Source organism: Pipistrellus hanaki (genome assembly GCF_964339955.1).
Source record: "Pipistrellus hanaki genome assembly, chromosome: 13".
NCBI classification, from domain to species: domain Eukaryota; kingdom Metazoa; phylum Chordata; class Mammalia; order Chiroptera; family Vespertilionidae; genus Pipistrellus; species Pipistrellus hanaki.
The window spans coordinates 19749801-19771027 of NC_140515.1; the positions used below are offsets into that span (position 1 = coordinate 19749801).

Consider the following 21227-nt stretch of genomic DNA (forward strand, 5'->3'; position numbering starts at 1 on the left):
GCATGTATGTGTTATTAAAGGAAAAAAAAAACCACATTGGAGGTATATGGGATTACGCACTGATTTAGAGGGAGGAAAGAACATTTCTCATGTAAAAAGGTGTTAAATGAATTTTAAATGTAGTCTACATATATTCTTGAACATTCTAATGTGTTCTGATAAGTGTTGACTTATGGGCATTCAAATCTCACGTATCTCGAGAAGTCTGGCAGTGGATTCAGCCTGAATTTATTTTGCTCACATCTCTGCACTGGGCATCGCTCCGTACTGCCACAGCCTGGTACATCAAACCGACTGACCTTGGCTTCTTCGCCATGGCACCTTAGTTGCTCAATGAGAACACCCAACAAGTGTCTACATTCTTCTCATGTTTGTGGTTTTGGTTGCATTTTTATATGTGGGAAAAATTAACATCTTGTTTTGAATGATAGAAGAAGATTATTTTGATATTGAAGGAACATTTGAAATCATTGGCCTCAGCAGGTTGGTCCAAGGATTGGAAAATTTTCCAAGTGTTGTTTTTCACCTACAGAATTAAGCAGCCTTTTAAAGCATATTTATATTGATTTTAGAGAGTGTAAAGGAGAAGGATAGAGAGATAGAAACATCCACCAGAGAGAAACATCGGTCGGCTGCCTTCTGCATGCCCCCCTCATGGGGATCGAGCCTGCAACCCAGGCATGTGCCCTGACTGGGAGTGGAACCTTAACCTTCTAATCAGCCTTTTAGGAAGTGATAACTTGACATACTGGTGAGGGTGCAGTAGGACATACAGGTGTTCAGTGCCGGTGTTACTTCATCTCATCTTTCTAGAAAACTGTTTGTGTCAAGAACCATAAACATATTTATGGTTATTGGCCCCAAAACTTCACTTCTAGCTCTGTCCTGGATAACTCACCAGGATTAAGATTTATGCACAGAGATGCTCACTGTGGCAGTCATTATAATGATAGAAAAAGTGGAAAAAGCCTGCGTGTCCAACAGTGTGGGACAGTTGGAGAAAACTGTGTTTTATCCACACGCATGCATGTTATGCAACCATAGGGGATGTTAAAGAAGAGTGTTAATTCAGGGGAATTTTTTTTATTGTTAGTTTTTTAAAGTAGAAAATAAAATTGTACTTATAATAATGATCCAACTATGAAAAAAAATTCATTTAGAGGGACTGAAAGAAAATATGCCAAAATATTAATAAGGATTTCCTCTCAGTAAGTGAGGTTATACTTGATACATTTTCTTTGTTTTGTTTTGAGTTCTCCAAGTTTCTACAGGATGCATACATACATGATTTTTATACTCAAGGAGAAGAAAATTGGGGTTGAGAAGACATATATTTAAACTGCAGGTTTGAAGTGGAGTTTTAGGTTTGAACATTTAAGAATACAAATCACCCCAGCAAGCATAAATCTAAGTTAGAAAAGCTCATTGAATTGGTCTAAGTTCCACGGTTACTTAAGATGGAATTTTAAAATATGGTATGTGTTTGTGGAGGAGTTTCAAATGTGAGAACTTGCTAAAAGTGAACTTGAAGGAATTTTGTCTTCCTTTTCTAACAACAACGACCACAAAATCCATAAATCTTACTTGGATATTTGAGAGGGGAGGAAAGCACCTTAATAAGAATGAGTGCTGTACAGTCAGGAGAAACCACAGCTCTAAAACCATCCTCCTCCAACGAGTTAATAATATTCCAATGGTTAATAGGTAACTCAGTTGTAATTCAGTTACATCTTACTGCATTGGGGCACATTATTTTTACGGCTTCTGGATGATGGCTTGGGATAATACTTTGGAATATCACTTTGGGAAAATTAGAGAAAAACACCTAATATGGCAGCCTTTCCTCCTCATGAGCTTATTATTGAAACTCAGAGGACTAGAGATTGCAAACTTGGCCTAGGAATTTTGATGTCAAAAATATACTTGGCTTGCCCTGGCCAGTGTGGCTCAATTGGTTAGAGCAGGGGTCGGCAACTTTTAAGACATAAAGAGCCACTTGGACCTGTTTTCGAAGGGAAAAAAAAAACCTGGGAGCCGCAAAACCATTGTGACATTTAAAACAAATATAACACTGCATATATTGTTTCTTACCTTAATGCTTTATACCGGATCGTGCAGAAACAGGATTTTTTCACTTAACAAAAAGAGCCGCATGCGGCTCCGGAGCCGGAGGTTGCCGACACCTGAGTTAGAGTGTTGTCCCATACACCAGAAGGTGATGGATTCGATTCCCAGTAAGGGCACATATTCATGTTTCAGGTTTCATCCCTGGTGGGGGCACATAGGGTAGACAACTGATCAATGTTTCTCACATTGATGTTTCTCCCTCTCCCTCTCCCTCTCCCTCTCTCCCTCTCCCCCTCCCCCTCTCCCCCTCCCTCTCCCTCCCCCTCCCCCTCTTCCTCTCTCCCTCTCCCTCTCCCTCTCCCTCTCCCTCTCCCTCTCCCTCTCCCCCTCTTTTCTTTTCTCTCTCTCTCAAACCAATAAAACGTATTCTAAGGTGAAGATTTAAAAAAAAGATACTTGGCTTTTAAAAAATACCCTCCATCTCCCCCCTCCCCCAATAAAAATACCCTCCACCCCAAAAGTAAGTTTTCATGGTAGAGCTTGTGTAATTAAAGTCAAATGCATTTTTCTTGGGGCCAACTTTTCCCAGGCATCAATAGGTTTATCACCAAATTCTAAAACTTCTCAAAGAAGGAAAATCTTGAGTTTTAGGCTGGAATAGTCTTTTCAAGTCTATAGAATTGGCACAAATGGACAAGATTTGCTGTTCTTGAGACACAATAAAGTCTCCTGTTGCCTATTTGACAGTCTTGATGTCATGTCCTTTTTCCCTTCTCTTAAAAATGTATTCATTTTATTATCCAGAGTGACTAAGAGGCCTGCATGTGTGCCACTCAGTGCTTGTTCTCGCTCCGCTCTCCTTTCTCTCGCACCCGCTGCTCAGGAAGTGACTGCTCCCTCTTGTTTTGTGAGTCATTCTGATGTAGCTCACCCCACCCCGGCCCCTCCATTGAGTCCCTCCTACTTGACATCATCTCTCTACTTGAATAAATGCCCATTTCCCTTCACTTGTCCACTTGCATTTTTTTTTCTATTTTTTTTTTCTATTTTAGAGTTCAGTTTAAAGACCATTGTTGCCTACTATATGTATCTTTTACATGCAATTTTGTGTTATCCAGTGGTTTAAAACTTCTTTCATATATTAAGAAATATTTCTGCTGCAGCCCTTCTGGTGTGGCTCAGTGCTTGAATGTTGACCCATAAACCAGGAGGTCATGGTTTGATTCCTGGTCAGGGCACATGCTTGGGTTTCGGGCTCAATTCCCAGTAGAGAGCATGCAGGAGGCAGCCTATCAGTGATGTTTCTCTCTCTTCGATATTCCCATTTCTCTATCTATCTCCCTTCCTCTCTCTCAAATCAATGAAAACACAGTTTTTTAAAAAGTGCACTGGACAAGAATAGGGGAAAAAGTTCTTTACCATTAGGCAGTAAGTAGACAATGCAAGTCAGTTATTTTGGTTTTAGAAATTCTAGTAACTTATTTAAAAAACCTGTCTACATGTGTACTTCTGGAAGAAACACAGAGGTTTTTTTCCACTGGGTATTCTCCACTCAGCAGCCTTCTGTTTTTTACACTTGACACTGGTTTTATTTCTAGAAAAACTCAGTTTTGAAAGTCTGGTAGGTTTTGGCTCAGTGGATAGAGTTTTGGCCTGCGGATTGAAGGGTCCCGGGTTTGATTCTGGTCAAGGACACATACCCGAGTTGTGGGCTTGATCCCCAGCATATATATATAAAGAAAGTCTCTGGTATAGCCATAGGAGAAGATAAAAACATTTTCACGTGTTGTTAGGTTTGTTTATTTAAACAAAATCATGCAACTGTTGTTGCTTACAGTCATGGGGCTCATTCCTGCTGGCCTGGCAGTGTTTATGTTGGCAAAGGTGAGCCGATGCTATCAGGAGTCCATTGTGTACTGTTTGCATAGTGGGATGGGGCATCCAGCTCAAGCCAGTTGTGAGAAATGTGTTGAATTAGTTGAGTGATTTTTATTGAAGTGCTGTCTGGTTGGTAAGGGGCAGCCTGTGACTGATGAGGAGAGCTCAAGTCCCTAAGAGGCCCCCAGCCGCAGCTGATGGGCTGGGTTAGCAGATTACTAACTCAGCTTCTAGAACAGGCTGCACCTGGAGTGGGCCGGCCACCCCACTGCACGGAAGAGAAGTGTCCGCGAATGATAACACTGGCAAAGGCAAGTTCCCTCTCCACATTGTCCTTTGATGCTGCAGGTCCTTGGAACCTCAGTGGATCCAGGGCTATTCCAGAAACTTCGGCCAAGGCTGTCACAAAACAGTCACAGGGATGGGAAGTACAGCACAGGGTATATAGTCAGTAATATTGCAATAACTGTGTATGGTGTCAAGTGGGTACTAGACTTACAGATGGATTACCTCATAAGTTATATGCTTCAAAAATCGGGACTTTTTTTTAAAACGCCGTGGGATGCGGGACAAATTGTTAAAAATCGGGACTGTCCCGCCAAAAGCGGGACGTCTGGTCACCTTAACTATGCTGTACATATTGAAACTAATACAATATTGAATACCAACTGTAATTGAAAAAAATTATTTACAAAAAAAGAAAAGAAACTTCACCAAGAAATCTGCTGATTTTCCTTAGTTAATAGCATCTAAACAAGGTTTTCCTTCAAGGACAATCATCCAATTATCCAGTGGGATAACTCAGAAGCAAGAACATTAAAGATACATCGTGTTTGAGTTTATATTTTTGCTCTTAGAACAACTTCACTACTTGACATCTTGGTTGTAGTAGAAACATAGGGAATAATTTTTTTTTCTTCAGTCTCCTTAAGCCACTGGCATGTCTCCTAGCAAAGGTTTTCAAAGTGTGGTTCTTGGACAGCGGCAGCAGCAGGACCTGGGAGCTCGTTAGAAATGCAGAATCTCAGGCCCCACCCAGGCCTGAGCCCACATCTGCATTTTATCAGACCCCCCTGATCTGTGGCACACTGAAGTCTGAGGGACACTCTGACTTTCAGGGCAGTCCAGATTCAGCTTGCAGATACCATTAACTCAATAGAGGTTTCACATGGAAATCTTCAGTCAGGATGTGGAGTGATGGGAATTGACTTGTGGTCTGTCCGTTCCTTCTCTCTCTCTCTCAAATCAGAAAAGTAGGGCTATGGTGAATAGTTAACCACCGAACTCCAGCCACTTGGAACCAAAATGACTAGTTCAGATCTCTGGTTCAGGTGTAAGAAGCCACAGGCAGGGTTGAAAATTCTGGTATCTCTGTCCTCATATCCCAATCTACACTCTCTTTCCCCACCTGGGAGCACACAAGTCATAGAGCATGCTCTTTGTCCATGGGGAGATCCTCCCCAGACTCTTCTCTCTAACTCAGACGATGTATTTGTTCTCCTGGTGCGCACATAGTAGGCCTTATTTGCTCTCCTGTTGTGCACACAGTAGGCCTTCTGCTGACCTTGGGGGCGCCCTGTGTTGTCCCGGGCAGCAAAGCCACCACACCCTGATGTGTGGTGACTCATAGGCCAAGCAGCAACTTTCGATAAAGGAGGGGAGGGTGTCCATCCACTTCTCACCGAGGCCCCTGTGTTACGCAATGCCTTTCCTGCCTTAGTTATTCACTGGTCTTGCTCTGCCCGTCCGGTGTCCTGGCTGCTGGTTTTTGTTTTTTGTTTTGTTTTTGGTTCTGCAACTGAAGAATTTGACCTCTCTGGAGTATTAATATCCCCCTCCACCCTGGCCTTTTCTCAGCAGCTTCTCCTCAGGTGGCAGTCACCGGGGGCAGAGGCATCGCTTCCAGACACCGCTGTGGCTCAGTTGGGCCATGTCTTCATTTCGAGAGATCTGGGGAGAGGCTAAGCTGATTACAGGGCTCGAGTGGGGCCCTGAGTGCGTTTCAGATTTGGAATGCAAATTGTTTGCAGTAATTATAGCCTGCGCTCTGTCCTGCTCGGCCCCCATGGTCATTATCCCGATGCAGAATAAGCAGTTTTGTGCTTTCAGAGTGGGAGGTAATGAGGGGGAGAGGGGCTCTTGAGGGACATTAAGGGGTATTTTCAGAGCCGGTCTCCAAGCCCGAGTGGGAGTAGAACAGACCTAGAAGTGTGGTGGGGTGTCACCACTGACAAGCTCTGTGACCAGGGGTCAGGACTCAAACTCCCTGAGCCTCAGTGCCCTCCAGCCCTTGTATTGGAGGTTGCCATGGTGATGAGATGGCAGTGATGTGATGACATGGTACCTGGTGAGTAGCAGGTGCCCAACACGGGGGAATTTCACAGCCTGGCATAAGGGCAGATATCCACAACGGGAAGACACACACCCCTTTTTAAAAAATTTATTTTTATGGTTGGAAGTATTACAGATGTCTCCCTTTTATTCCCCATTTACCCCCTCCACCCTGCACCCGGCCCTCCCAGGCCTTCACCACACTATTGTCTGTGTCCATGGGCTATGCATCCATGCAGATAAGTTCCCTGGTTAATCTCTCTCATCCCTCCACCCCTGCCTTCCCTCTAAAGTTCTTTAGTCTGTTGCATGCTTCTGGATCTATTTTGTTCATCAGTTTATTTTGTTCATTAGATTCCACATATGAGTGAGATCATGTGATACTTGTCTTTCTCTGACTGGCTTATTTTGCTTAGCACAATACTCTCCAGGTCCCTCCTTGCTGTCTCAAAGGGTAAGAGATTCCAGCACTCCTCCCCCCCCTTTTTTTTTACAGCTGCCTAGTATCCCATGGTGTCAATGTACCACAGCTTTTTTATCCACTCATCTGATGGGCACTTAGGCTGTTTCCAGGTCTTAGCTATTGTAAATTGCGCTACTATGAACTTAGAGGTGCATGTGTTCTTTCTGATGAGTGTTTCAGGTTTCTTAGGATATATTCCTAGAAGTGGGATCACTGGGTCAAATGGCAGTTGCATTTTTAATTTTTTTAGAAACCTCCATACTGTTTTCCACAGTGGCTATCCCAGTTTGCATTCCTACCAGCAGTGTACCACGGTTCCCTTTTCTCCACATCCTTGTCAGCACTTGTCCTTTGTTGATTTGTTTATGGTAGCCATTCTGAAAGCTGTGAGGTAATACTTTATTATCATTTTAATTTGCATCTCTCTGATGATTAGTGACTGATCATTTTTTCATAGTCTCTCGGCCATCTCTGTATGTCCACTTTAGAGAACTATCTATTTAGGTCCTTTGCCCATTTTTTTAATTGGATTGTATGTCTTCCTTTTGTTAAGTTGAATGAGTTCCTTATATATTTTGGATATTATCCTTTATCAGATGTATGATTGCCAAATATGTTCTCTCATACAGTTTGCTCCCTTTTCATTTTCATTTTATTGGTAGTTTCTTTTGTTGCGCTGAAGCTTTTTGTTTTGATGTAGTCCCATTTGTTTATGTTCTCCTTTGTCCTAGGACAGTGGTCAGCAAACTCATTAGTCAACAGAGCCGCAGTTTCCTGACCACTGCCCTAGGAGATGTATTGGTAAACATATTGCTGTGAGAGATGTCTGAGATTTTGCTGCCTGTGTTTTCTTCCAGGATTTTTATATTTTTGCGACTTACATTTAAGTCTTTTATCCATTCTGAGTTTATTCTTGTGTATGATGTAAGTTGGTGGTCTAGTTTTAGTTTTTTGCATGTACCTGCCAATTTTCTCAACACCATTTATTAAAGAGACTGTCTTGACTCCATTGTATGCTCTTGCCTCCTTTGTCAAATATTAATTGAGCGTAATGGCCTGGGTTGATTTCTGGGTTTCCTGTTCTTTTCCATTGATCTGTATGCCTTGTGCCAGTACCTGGCTGTTTTGATTGCAGTGGCTTTATAGTATAACCTGATATCTGGTATGCTGATTCCTCTAACTTTATTCTTCTTTCTCAAGACTGCTGTGGCTATTTGGGGTCTTTTTTGGTTTCATATAAAATGTTAGGAGTATTTGTTGTAGATCTGTGAAATATACCATTGGTATTTTACTAGAGCTTGCATTGAACTTATAGATTGCTTTGGGTGTATGGACATTTTAATGATGCTAATTCTACCAATCCATGAACAAGGTATATTCTTCCATTTGTTTATATCTCCCTCTGTCTCTTTTTTCCTTCTTCTATCTCTTTTTCAACGTCTTGTGTTTTCTGAGTACAGGTATTTTACCTCCTTTATTCCTAAGTATTTTAATTTTTTGTTACTTACAGTGATAAGTGGGATTTTTTTTTTTAGATTCTTTTTCTAAGAGATCATTATCTATATATATAAAAGCCTAAGTGACCAAATGACCGAATGACTGAATGACCAGTCAACCTGTCACTATGATGCACACTGACCACCAGGGGCAGACGCTCAATGCAGGAGCTGCCTGGTGGTGGTCAATGTGCTACCACAGCCAACCTCCCATGATCCCTCCCCTGCTGGCCAACCTCCCATGTCCCGGCCCTGATCATGTACTGGTGGGCTCCTTTGGCCTGGCCTGTGCCCCTCTCGCAATCCGGGACCCCTCGGGGGATGTTGGAGAGCTGGTGTTAGCCTGATCCTGAAGGCCAGGCTGAGGGAACCACACTGGTGCACAAATTCGTGCATCAGGCCTCTAGTTGGTATATAAAAATGCCATTGATTTCTGGGTGTTATTTTGGTATCCTGCTACATTGCCGAATTCATTTATTAAATCACGTCGTTTTTTGGTGGAGTCTTTAAGGTTTTCTGTGTACAATATGCCATTGGCAAATTATGACAACAGTTTTAGTTCCTCCTTTCCAATTTGGATGTCTTTTATTTCTTCTTCTTGTTTGATTACTGTGACTAGGACTTCTAGTACTGTATTGAAGAAGAATGGTGAAAGCAGACATCCCTATCTTGTTCCTGTTCTTAGGGGAAATACTTTTAGTTTTTGCCTGTTGGATATGTTGTCTGTAGGTTTGTCACATATGGCCTTTATTATGTTGAGGCATGATCCCTCTATTCCCACTTTGCTGAGAGTTTGTGTTTTGTTTTGTTTTTAATCAAAAATGGATGTTGGGTTTTGTTGAATTCTTTTTCTGTGTCCATTGATATGTTCATGTGATTTTTGTATTTCAGGTTGTTTGTGTGATGTGTCGTATTTATTGATTTACAAATATTGTATGAGCCTAGCATCCCGGGATAAACCCCCGCCCCCCCCCCGTGGTCACGGCATACACCCTTGTTAAGGGTGATTCCCGTGCACCCGCTGGTTACCCCTTGCATCCTGCAGAGGGTCTGTTGCATACACTGTACGGGTCTGAGAATTGAGGAGTTGGAATGCTGGCTCCAGTCAGGTTTTTCTGGGTATCAGTCTAGCTGCATGCCCTTTCGCAAATTCGATTAACATCGCGGGGCCATGGGTTTTCTCATGTGTATAATGGACATCAGAATTGCATGAGATTTACAGGGCTGTGGGGAAATTACATGTGAAAAACGAAATCAAGCAGCAGTGCTTGGCACAAACTATGGAGAGGGTGCTATTGTTACTTTCTTTGCAGAAATGAGGAAATCCTGTGTGGCGGAGCCCAAGCTCACATGGGTGCCACCTGGGGGAGGCCAAAAACCATGGCACCTGCTTCTGGGCACCTCTCCTCAAACCCCTGACTTTGGCTGAAAAACTCTTTTTTTTTTTTTAATTGGCTTAAAACATTATAATACTATTATTATATAAGGTTGCATGTTCCATATTTAAAAATATGTTTTTATTATATATCATAATACATATGCTATAATGATAGCAGTAACAACTATTTGCATAGATTTGCATCCCCATTGGAAATGTCCCACCCATTGTCAGCACCAATAATTGCTTTTTGTCGGCCCTCATGGGACATAGTTGTCCATGATGTTACTGTAGAGCTCATTCTTATATCATCTCCAGGGCGTTGCTGTTGTTCTTATCATGTGCCAGGCATTGTTTTAAGCAACTAACTCCATCCTCACAAAGACCCTCTGTGGCAGATGCTCTTATTATCCCCATTTAATAGATGATGAAACTGAGGCGCGGAAGAGTTAAGTACGTCGGCAGAGGTCACACAGTAAGTGATAGCCCTGGAATTTGAATCCAGGTTGTTTGGCTCAGAATTCCCATTCCTAACTCCTGTACTAAATGGCCTTTATTAATTTCCAGTCTACTTTCCAGATGCTAGGCCCTTGTCATCCTGGCTGACGTCAGCTACAAATTTAGCCCATCATTTTCCGGGGCCTGTTACTGTGTGCTGGTTCTCAACCAGCCCCAGAGAGTCTTTCTGGGGACCCCTCCCACAGCCCCCAGATGCTCATTCAACGCAGGAGGCCCTGTGTGCCTCAACCCTGTACATTTTTTTTTAATGAGCCTTTCACTTTAATGATGACACAAGCCAGAGGTGAGGATCCTGTTACCACACCGAGGGAATCTGGGCAGAGGTGGTTGGAGCTGTAAAGTCAAGTAGCGGGGGAATTCCTTCTTTTCTCCATACATTTCCGATGCAAGAGCTCTGTGTAATTTCACATTCCGGGAGGGGAAGGCAGAGCTTAACTCCTGTTGGGAGGGCACATTTACCTCACGTCTCATTCAGCAGGGAGAGGGAGTCGGGAGGCATAGACACGGAATTTGTTTTGTTGTTAAAATTCTGGTGTTTAGCTGATGTATTTAAAATAGGAAACAGGAAACCAAGATATCTCAAGCAGTATTATATAGCCATGGCCTCTGTTCCTGACAAAAAGAATGGTGGTTGCTATTGCTATTAAAATGAAATAAATTAATCACAGGATATGTGCTGGAAAGGAAATTAACAGGGTATTGTGATGGAGGATGGTGGGGGTGTGCTGTGTGGTCTTTCAGACAGCCTGGTCATTGAAGACCTTCTGTAACCCGAGACTGAACTATGAGAAGGATGCTGCTGCAATGGGAAGAGCCGGAGGAGTTTTCTGGAGAGCAAGTGCAAAGGCCCTGAGGCAGGAAAGAGCCTAATAAGGAACAGCAAGTGTGGCCAGAGTTTGAGAGGAGGGTGAAGCGTAGAATGAGGTGAGGTCCAGCAAGGAAACATGAGCCCATTGATGCAGGGCCCTATAGGCCAGGGGGTCAGTGTTTAGGTTGAATTTGTAGTGTGAAAGAAGCCATTCAGTCCTTGGGCTTCGAATCATCTGTGGGGTCCTGGCTGGTGTTGCTCAATAAATAGAGGCATCAGCCTGTGGACTGAAGAGTCTCAGGTTTGATTCCAGTCAAGGGCACATGCCTGGGTTGCAGGCTTGATCTCCAGTTGGGGGTATGCAGGAGGTAGCCGATCCATGATTCTCACTCATCATTGATGTTGAGAAAGAGAAAATACAGTGTTCATTGATGATCACTCTCTCCCTCTCTCTTCCTCTCTAAAATAAATAAAAATATATTAAAAAGCCGAAACCAGTTTGGCTCAGTGGATAAAGTGTCGGCCTGCGGACTGAAAGGTCCCGGGTTCGATTTCAGTCAAGGGCATGTACCTCAGTTGCAGGTACATCCCCAGTAGGGGGTGTGCAAGAGGCAGCTGATGGATCTCTCTCTCATCGATATGTCTAACTCTCTATCCTTCTCTCTTCCTCTCTGTAAAAAAATCAACAAAATATATTTTAAAAATGTATATATATATTAAAAAGAAAAAAAGAATAATCTGTGGGATTGATTTCTGGAATACTTCAGCTCTAGCTTTTCCTGTGTTCTGTGTGCATGAACTGAACTCTAGCAATAAAACCCAGGTCTGATTAAACAGAAAATGAATGTATTAAAGTACATACTAGTAGGAAGCTCAGGTAATTTTGGAGGGATCAGGGAACCAGGAACAACCCCAAATTACACTACCAAACATTTCCTACAAGGACACCATTGTTGCCACTACTGGGTGGGTGTTGGTGGTGCCACTGGCACCAGTTATAGAACACTATAGGCCCGGTGCACAAATTCATGCACCAGTGGGGTCCTTCGGCCTGGCCTGTGGGATCAAGCCAAAACCTGCTCTCTGACATCCCTCGAAGGGTCCCAGATTGCGAGAGGGCACAGGCCAGGCTGAGGGACCTCACTGGTGTTCAATCGGGGCCTGACTCAGCAGCAAGCTAACCTGCCAGTTGGAGCATCTGCCCCCTGGAGGTCAGTGCACATCATATTGACTGGTTGACTGTCTTCCCCCTGGTGGTCAGTGCATATCATAGTGACTAGTTGACTGATGGACTATCTGCCCCCTGGTGGTCAGTGTATGTCATAGTGAGCACTTGAGTGGTCTTAGCGTATTAGCATATTACGCTTTGATTGGTTGAACAGACGACTGGATGATGGACACTTAGCATATTAGGCTTTTATTATATAGGATGGCTACTCCATCTGCACTCACTGCTTCCTCTGTGAGCTGTCTCCACCCTCACCAGAACCGTGTCTGCAGAGTCCCTGCTGCTTTGCATGCCAGTTTCTGATGCCAAGTCTGAAGTGGGAGTATCTGATTGGCTGAGCCTCACTCAGGCTCTCGTGCTCTAGCTGCAAAGGAAGCTGGAAAAGTGAATGTTGGCATCCTCATCTCCTTTGGTGGAATGTGGGAACCCTGTGATTTCTGAGTTGGGGCTTCCCCAACCTAGGAAGGGGTTTGAGCTGTGGAGTCTCCAGAGGGTGATAAATGTCCCTTACAGAGACAGTAGTGACTCTTGGAGACACTTGGCCTTAGCAGTGTTCATCTAATGGGTGGTGGCACTTTAAGGAAGACCTGACTGCTTTCCTCTTAGACAGTGATTTAAAAAAAAAAAAAAAAAAAAAAAAAAAAAAGAGTGCCGGATTTTGAAGCAACTATTTTTCAATCTGATGAGAAGCTAGGAACTATTTTTTTTTTTTTAAGTTAATTGAGTTTGTGCAGGTGTGTGGGGTAGCATGTTTCTGCTGGGTTTATCAGGATTTTCATTCCTGCTGGAAATGCCATAGCTATTGTCAGTGCTTATAATTGCTTCTTGTGATGGCCACGTGGGGCTTATTGTCCAAGAGTTTGCTGCAAAGTTTATTGTTTATCTTCTTCTGTCTCCAGGAAGCTGCATGGCCAAGTCTCTGAGCCTCTCCAGGAAGTCTGATTTAAAGGGACAACCTCCAGGGCCGAGCCCTAACTGGGAGGAGGCACTGAGCTTCCCTAGGGAGGGGCCTTTTCTGAGTATCGTCCATTGGTTTGCAGGTTTGCAGTGTTTTGGTGATTCCTTTCCGATTCTAATTTAAGGGAAAAGGTGACTTTACAGTATTCTTCTAGGACACAAAGGCACACACCTGACAAAATAAAGCACAAAAACCATTTGCACTGTTAGGAAAAAGAATGTTCTGAGTCCTGAGGGTCTACACACGCTTTTCAATCTCTTGGTATTGCCTTGGGGGTGTTTTCATAAAAGTTTTGGGCCCAAGGACTTCAAGAAAGTCAGCATTATATACCATTTAAAAAATAGGTAGGACTTAAGTTTTAACGACCTTCCCATTTCTCCCCCTCTATTGGAGTGAAGAGGGGAAATGGAAAATTGCACATTTCTATTGCTTTTTTCTTATTAGGTACCCAGTTGACAGTTCTCACGTATATCGGGGTAAAAATCAAACTCTGTGGTATTTAGTATCAACTCTTCAGCTTGCTAAGAGGAAAATTTGAACTAATGTTCATCATTACACCAAAAACCTTCCTTTTCTGCTTGAAAAAAAGTAAGCAAAGTCATTATTACTGTGCTTTGTCGTTAACATTTTTTTTTCTTATGGAAAATTTAAACTTATACAAAAATAGAAAGAGTAATATAATGACCCTCTGATATCCCTGTCGTTTTTAGTTCTAGATCAGTTATTCCTGTGGTTCTCTCTTCAGCCTGGGAGGGATAATGGAATTATTATTTCTGTCTTACAGATGAGAAAACCGAGGGTGAAGGAAGTTAAGAAGTGACTTACCAGGTCATTTGAGCAGTCATGCCAGAGCCCAAAATCACAGGGTTCCCGTATTAATTTACTGTTGATTATTCCAGCCAGCCAGTTATTCCTAGAAACTGTCCTTGAGGAGACATCTGGAGTCAGAGCCACAAGGAGGAACTTTCTAATAAAAATTATTTCTGCTTTTGCTATATATTGTTATCTAAGAAATTCAGTTTGTCAAGAGTGGCTTTGTGAGAGAAGCAACTTTCTCAAAATCCTCCTGAGTATTCAAGTGCTGGGAATCCCAGCCCCCTTCCTCATCTTCAGATGTTCCACTTCTCATCAATGTTGACAGTTATAATGCTGAATAGTAAGTCTCATTTCTAAGTAAGGAAGTTCTTTGGCTGATAGGTATCAGCTAACCAGTTTTTTAAGCCTTTCTTTTTCCTAAGAATTGGGCAGAGGTCAACACCCCCTGGAGTTTCGCTTTTAACTGACAGTCTAAGGAAGGGGACTTGGCGGCCCTTTGAAAAAAGCCATAGACAGGTCCTTTGAGTTTCTAAGAAATAACCCGAGTGAGCTGGTTTGCAAGCGCCCCAGTCTGCTCTGTGCCAAAGTTCTCGGGGCTTCCTGGGCCTGTGTTCGTCAAGGGGCCAGGCTGGGCTGGTGGTAGTAGCTTCGCAGCATACTGGTTTCTTTGGTTTTCATTTGCTTTTTTAAAAATAGCTGTCTATGTATCAGTTGCAAAATAATGCAGGGAATTTGATTATACCAGTTCAGATTTGTTGAAAATACAGTGCTCCAACTGTGGCTCGTGACTAAACCAGCAAGATAAGCACTCAAGATTAGCCATGATTAGCAGTCTGTGGAGACGGCCATGCTCAAGCCTCACTTATATTTAGTTCTCGTGTCGAAACCACAGATGAAGACTTTGCTATTTATTCACTCTTGGCCTGGGGCAGCCAGGTCTGCTCCCACATTCTTCTCATCACGTTGCAATCCTGTTGATGACTCATGATGTTGAGCATCTTTTGTCTTCTTTGGTGAGATGTCTGTTTAGATCTTCTGCCCCTATTTTAATCGGATTGTTTGTGGGTTTTGCTATTGAGTTGTATGAGTTTTTATATATTTTGGATATTAACTCCTTATCAGATACATGATTTGAAATTATTCAGTAGGTTGTCTTTTCACTTTATTGATGGTTTTCTTTGCTGTGCAGAAGCTTTTTAGTTTGGTGTCATCTCACTTCTCTATTTTTGCTTTTGCTGCTTTTGCTTCTTAGTGTCAGATTCAAAAAGTCATCCCCAAGCCTATATTAGGAGCTTACCACCAATATTTTCTTCTGGTGTTTTATGATTTCAGGTCTTACATTCCAGTTTTTGGTCACCAACTTTTTAAATTTTATTGATTATTGGTTTTGAGAGAGAGAGGGAGGGGAGAGGGCATGGAATGGATTTGTTGTTCCACTTATTCATGCATTCGTTGGTTGATTCCTGCATGTGCTCTGACTGGCGATCGAACCCGAAACCTTGGCATCCTGGGACAACACTCTAGCCATCTGCGCTACCCAGCCAGGGCCTGGTCATCAACTTTTAATGAAGAAGTAATTCTACTGAGATCTCACCATTTTGTTTTATGCAAATGAACTTATCACAACCCTGATGAGTATGTTTCTTATAATATTTTTGGTAGAAAATATTAGAAACAGCTAGAAACTTCTCAATAGAAAATGTCCTTAGGTGTAAAGAATAATAACAACACAGGAAATATGTCAATTTGAATTCCAGTGACTAGAGGAGCATTGTGGGGTCTTAGCTAGGCTCCCATTTTGGTTCCAGACCTTTTAGAGTCTAATAAGAAGTTGGCTATTTAATGGATGTGGAGAACAGGTGCCAACTCCATACACTTAAAGAAAAATGTTATACCCTGAGAACCCCTAGGGTTTCATAGTTTTATATGTTTCTTTTTAATATTGCACTTTAATCTATGCAGATTTTCCCCCCTAGTGAATGTGAAGTAGGGCCTAAAAAGAGGCATTTGTTTTTTATTCTCTCAAGAAATGAATTGTCCCATTTGTTAGTGATCCTCTCCACTAGTGGCCTGCAGTCCAACCTTTGCCGTCTGCCACCTTGTGGAATCTCCTCGGGCAGGTTTCTGGCTGTCTCTTCTGGCGGCTGGATGTGAGCAGCGGGAGCTCTGAAGTCAGAGCCTCCAGGCTCCACTCCTGACCCCGCCACCTCCAGGCCCTGCTGAGCAGGCTCATCCCCCTGTGTGAGTCTCAGCTTTTAGAAATCTGTACAGTGGAGATGATAGTATGACCGACCTCAGGACAGTTGTAAAGATCAAATGACCCAGCCGGCATGGCTTAGTGGTTGAGTGTTGATCTATGGAGTAGAAGGTTATGGTTTGATTCCCGGTCAGCCGGAATTGCCAGGATTTGCCAGCTCCATCCCCAGTGTGGGGTGTGCAGGAGGCAGCCGATCAATGATTCTCTCTCATCATTGATGTTTCTTTCTCTCTCCCTCTCCCTTCCTCTCTAAAATCAGTAAAAATGTGTTTTTTAAAAATCAAATTAAAAAATTCATGGTAAGTTCTCATATTAAAACATCAAAGGTCTGCAGTCAACATTTATGGTTTCAGTGATTGTGGCTTTAGAATGTTTTCGTATCTGCTCACAGGTGCACTTTCGTCCTGAGTTATGTTCTCAGCGTGGGGAGAGGGAAGAGCAGTGAGCAGTTACAGGCGACATTTCAAGCGCCTCTTTTATGTTTGCTGGGAGTTCACAGGGCAGGGGCTAAAAAATTAATAAGCAAAGTACTTCTATACCATGAGGGCTCTGCAGTAGGGGTCCAAACTGTATATGATGTGGAAAGATGCTCTGGGTGATATCTGAGAAAAAGGAAGTGGTAGAATAATGTTATCATTCTACTTTTGGTACACACACACACACACACACACACACTCACACACTCACACCAAAATGTTATACTCAGCAACCTATGTGTTTAGAAGGAAATGTCTAAAAGGATCACCATCAGATTACAAACTGGTGGCTCTTGGGTCAGATCTAGCCAGCAATGCCCAGCGGGAGTAGCTCAGTGGTTGGGAGTCGATTATGAACCAGGAAGTCATGGTTCAATTCCCATGACTAACATGGTTTGATTCAGGTTAGTGCACATGCCTAGGTTGTGGGCTCGATCCCCAGTGGGGGGAATGCAGAGACAGCAGGTCAGTAATTCTCTCTTATCATTGATGTTTCTATCTCGCTCTCCCTCTCCCTCTATGAAATCAATAAAAATATATTTTAAAAAATCGAGCCAGTAACTTTTTTGTTTGTTTGTGGTATTTTTTAAAATAATGAGGCATCAGTTGCCAGCATTTAAACACTGGGATATTTTTATATAAAACCTGGATTTCCAGCTTCTCTTGAAAAACCTTTAATGTCTGGTCACCCTGGGCCAATAGTCCTGGCAACCCCAACAAGCTGGAGCTGACCTAAGGCCAACACTGTCGGTGGTGCCCGGTGCCCACCCAGCCTTGCCTGCCGGCGCTGACAGCATGTGGCTGTGTGCCCCCCTGTCTACATCGGGCTCTGACGTGGGAGCTGAATTCCACGTGGGCCAGTGAGGTTGGAGTGAAGCATCTTATTTTGGAAGATTCGCTTTTCACTCACATGTGTCAAACACAAGGCCCGCGGGCCAAATCCAGCCCACCAGGCCTTGCAATGTGGCCCGCACCGCGCTGTCATCACTGCACTCCGCTGTCAGTTTATGACATTGTCAGTTTATGACTGTTCAGTAAACCATTCGGCCCGCGATTTAGGCTGGATTTTAGATTTTGGCCCCTTCTCTGATTGAGTTCGACACCCCTATTTACATGCTCTGTGTGCTCTGCATGTGTTAGCGTGATTCTAAGCTAGTTTTCACATTAGGACTCAATAGAGAAACACGTTTGACTCCCTGGCGGGGTCCTAGATGCCGCACAGAAGCCCACACTCCTGTCCCTTCGTAAGCTCCCGTGACGAAGCTCAGACCGGCCTGGAGCCCTGCGGGAGGAGCCTCTCCCTGGGCGGGCACCGGCTTCATGGCTGGGGCCGGGGCCTCCGGTCAGAGCAGGGGCATCAGAGGAAACGGCCGTGCCCCGTCCTTTCCTTCCTCTTTGCAGGCTGCCCGCTGGCCTGCCAGGGCCTCTGCTGCTCCTCCTTCCTCCCTCCCCCTCCACCCCTACCTGCCCCGGAGCCCACTCTGGTTTCACCTCCTCCAGGAAGGGCTGCCACCCCCGGGTTTCGGTTCTCCGTTCTCGGCCGGGCAGCAGCGGAAGTCAGGGAGGCCTCATCATTCTAGGGTTTGTTTGTGTGAATGTGCCTCCCACACCCCCTGACGAGAAAGATGTGCCGTGGGGATCTCAGATTCTGTTTGGATCCCGACCTTGGCTGCGGGGCTCCGCAAAGTGGCCTGTTTGAAAATCCTCCAGGAGCGAGTGGCGTGACTGGGTGCACGGGCACCTCCACGGGCCCTGGGGGGACTGACGTTCTTCATTCGCTGAGCTGCTTCAGTCACCAAAGCTGGCGGATCGAGGGTTGTCACCGGCCTGTCCACATTCAGGGCCCTTTTGGTGCAGTAGGGTGAAGCAAGAGGCCTTCTCAGGAATGCCTCCCTCTCTCTGTCTGCCACCCCCCCCCCTGCTGTGTGGGGAATCTTTGGGAAGCAGGGGATCCCAAGGCTGAGCTGAAACCCACCTTGTGTGGGCACCGCTGTTTGATTTGCACACGTTACTGAGTGTTTCCTGGGTGCCTGACCAGGCAGGGACCGCATGTGGGTCTTGAGGTGACCCAGAAGCTTGCCTGAAAGGCCTGAACCTTTTCACAGTGATTTCACTTCCTTCTTTCTCAGATACTACCCCCTCACACACACACACACACACACACACATACACACCCATGCTCCTTGAAGCAAAACCCCGGCTGGCAGAGCGGTGCTTTCAAAGCATTTGCTTTCCTTCCAAAGCGCCCTGTGGCTCTGCACCCCGCCCTGCTGTTCTCCTCGGTTCTGCCTAGAACACCCTCAGCATCCTGCCCGTGTGTCTCTGGCTCTGAGAAACCTCCCCAGACTTTGTCCCCATAAAAAATGCATTTGCCAGGCTCACTCATTTCTCGCCCCCCTCAACACTTTCTGCAAGTTCCTGGCGGCATTTATCTTATTCTTGGCCATCAGCAGTTCGTCTTCGTTCCTGCCAGAGCCCGGTGCGTCCCTGTGTGGACAGGGCAGAAGGCTCGCTTCAGAGGCCCTGTCTCAGGGGTCTAGCCGCTGGCCTGAGAGAGTGGGAGAGCTGCTTTCTTGTAAGCTCGGAAGTGGAGTTTTGGATTGAATCTCGTTCAAGTGAACCCTCTTCCTTCATTGGGCTCCCCACTTTACTCAGGGCTAAGAGAGGTAAAAGCTCTTAAAAAGTGTGTGCCTTTATAAGCATGCCTTGGGGAACTCTGGGATAAGTCTTTGCAGCCTAATGTTGCAATTAGAAAAAATTCTGCGTCCTGGCCAGTGCGGCTGTTGGTTTGGCGTCATCCCCTGCACGAAGGGTTTGCTGGTTCGAGTCCTAGTCAGGGCATATGCCCATGTTGTGGGCTTGATCCCAGGTCTGGGGCGTGCAGCCAATCAACAGTGTTTCACTCAAACATCGATGCTTCTCTCCCCCCCCCCCCCCCAACCTCCATTCCTCTCTCTTCCTCTCTCTCTAAAAATCAAAGAGAAGAAAACGTTTTTGCGATTCAAATACTACCTTGTTAGGGAACTGAAAAATAAAATAAAAAAATTTGAAAACGACACCGGAGCTATGTCTCCTTGGGCTTGAGGCTCTCCACCACTGTGCAGGGTGAGGGTGTTGATTTGTTTGCGGGGAGGGGATGAATGGGACATAGTTTTCATCTGAAACCTTGCAGTTCACTGTGAAACTGTCTTTCTCACCCAGAGAACCTGGGTTTTGCATATGGCAGGGAATTGGGGCAAGGCATTCAGTCTGGTGAGATCCCCGGCTCATCGAATGAGAAATGCCAGCCAAGAGTTATTCCATAATAACTCAGAAGAGCAGTCAGGCCTCTCGTAACCCATGTCAAAAGCTGAAAGGGAGGTTTCCAGAAGCAGCTATTTTGAAGAAGCTCTGACGAGAACATTTGCTTAAGAAAAAAAAGAAAGAAAGCCACGGATGGGTGTGGTGCTCACCACCGCTCTCACTCACTGGGCTGCTGTGAGATTGGGACTCGGTGTGGGCTCTGTATCCAGGCAGGGCCTCCGACTTTTGGGTGAAGCTCACGTGGGCTATTGATTTCTCCCTGAGTACCCTGAGCTCTGCTCCCAGCGTTCCTCCTCCCTTCCCCTCACCCCAGCATTGGGTCTGCAAAGCTGCAGGGCGGGGGCAGGATGTCCTAGCGGCTCAGCCTGCAGAGCTGCCAACATGCCCAGCCGGGCTTTAGGTGGGGACCCAGGGAACACGGTTTCTTTCTTATAGGCTGGGATTGTCAGCCAGGAACCGAATCTCTTGGGTCCCTTTGAATGCCCAAAGCGCGGGTGCTCCGAGAAGCAACAGCACAGGCAGCGGGCGGCTGGTGTGGTTCTCAGCTCCTGACACTTGTAACTGATCGCCCCTGTCACTTCCTGTCGTGCAGCCCAAGGAGGGGGAGGAGTTCCTTCAAGGGAAACCATGCTCTACTCTGCTCGGAGTATCCCGTCCGTCCCGTCCGCAGGGCTCCGCCACAGCTAGGGGCGGGGGACTCCCGCGTGGATGAGGCCGGAGCGCCCCATGGTGTGGTGTTGCTTCTTTGTCCGAGCTCAGGTAAGCTCCCTGCAGCCGAGCTGGGGCTGGGCCAGCTCCCAGTGCCCACCCAGGCCTGGCTGAGCGGTGCCAGGGGCTGAGGTGGTGGAGGGCGCAGCTGTCCATTTCTCTCCCAAGAAGCTGAGCGGGAAGCTGCTAAGAACACCTGGAGTGGTGGAGGCAGACTTCTGCCTCCCGTTAGTCTGACCCAGGAGAGAGCCTGTGGTTGAGTGTCAGACCACAGCTGGTTGAGCTTTGGTGGAGATGGTGAGTTAAGCGGAGCGCCTGGGTGTCAGCGTGTCCTTGGGCATCTGTGATTGGAGGAGAGCGAGGGGAGGTGGGCCTTGCACTCTTGGCCCACGATGCTGGCATATTAATTTTTATGAGACCCGTTTTCAGTTAATGGGGAAGAAGAAAGGATGCAGCTGCCTTCTGTGTGGTGTGTTTGGATCACACCGTGGATTTCCAAGACCTTCTCTTCCTTGTGTTGGAAGATGGTCAGACTAAGTTT

The 21227-nt window shown here is 45.2% G+C and overlaps 1 protein-coding gene across 5 annotated transcripts in view; it reads left to right on the top strand.

Moving 5' to 3' along the window:
• Positions 1-21227, top strand: part of ARHGEF3 (Rho guanine nucleotide exchange factor 3) — a 284073-nt gene that overhangs the window by 109095 nt on the left and 153751 nt on the right. The window contains exon 1 of one of the 5 annotated variants that reach the window (XM_084903129.1): positions 20464-20737. The exons of the other annotated variants lie outside the window; for them this stretch is intronic. Coding sequence (XP_084759255.1) covers positions 20687-20737 — 51 coding nt within the window. The 5' untranslated portion in view covers positions 20464-20686. Of the gene's footprint in view, positions 1-20463; positions 20738-21227 lie in introns of those variants that run through there. 5 annotated transcript variants of the gene reach the window in all.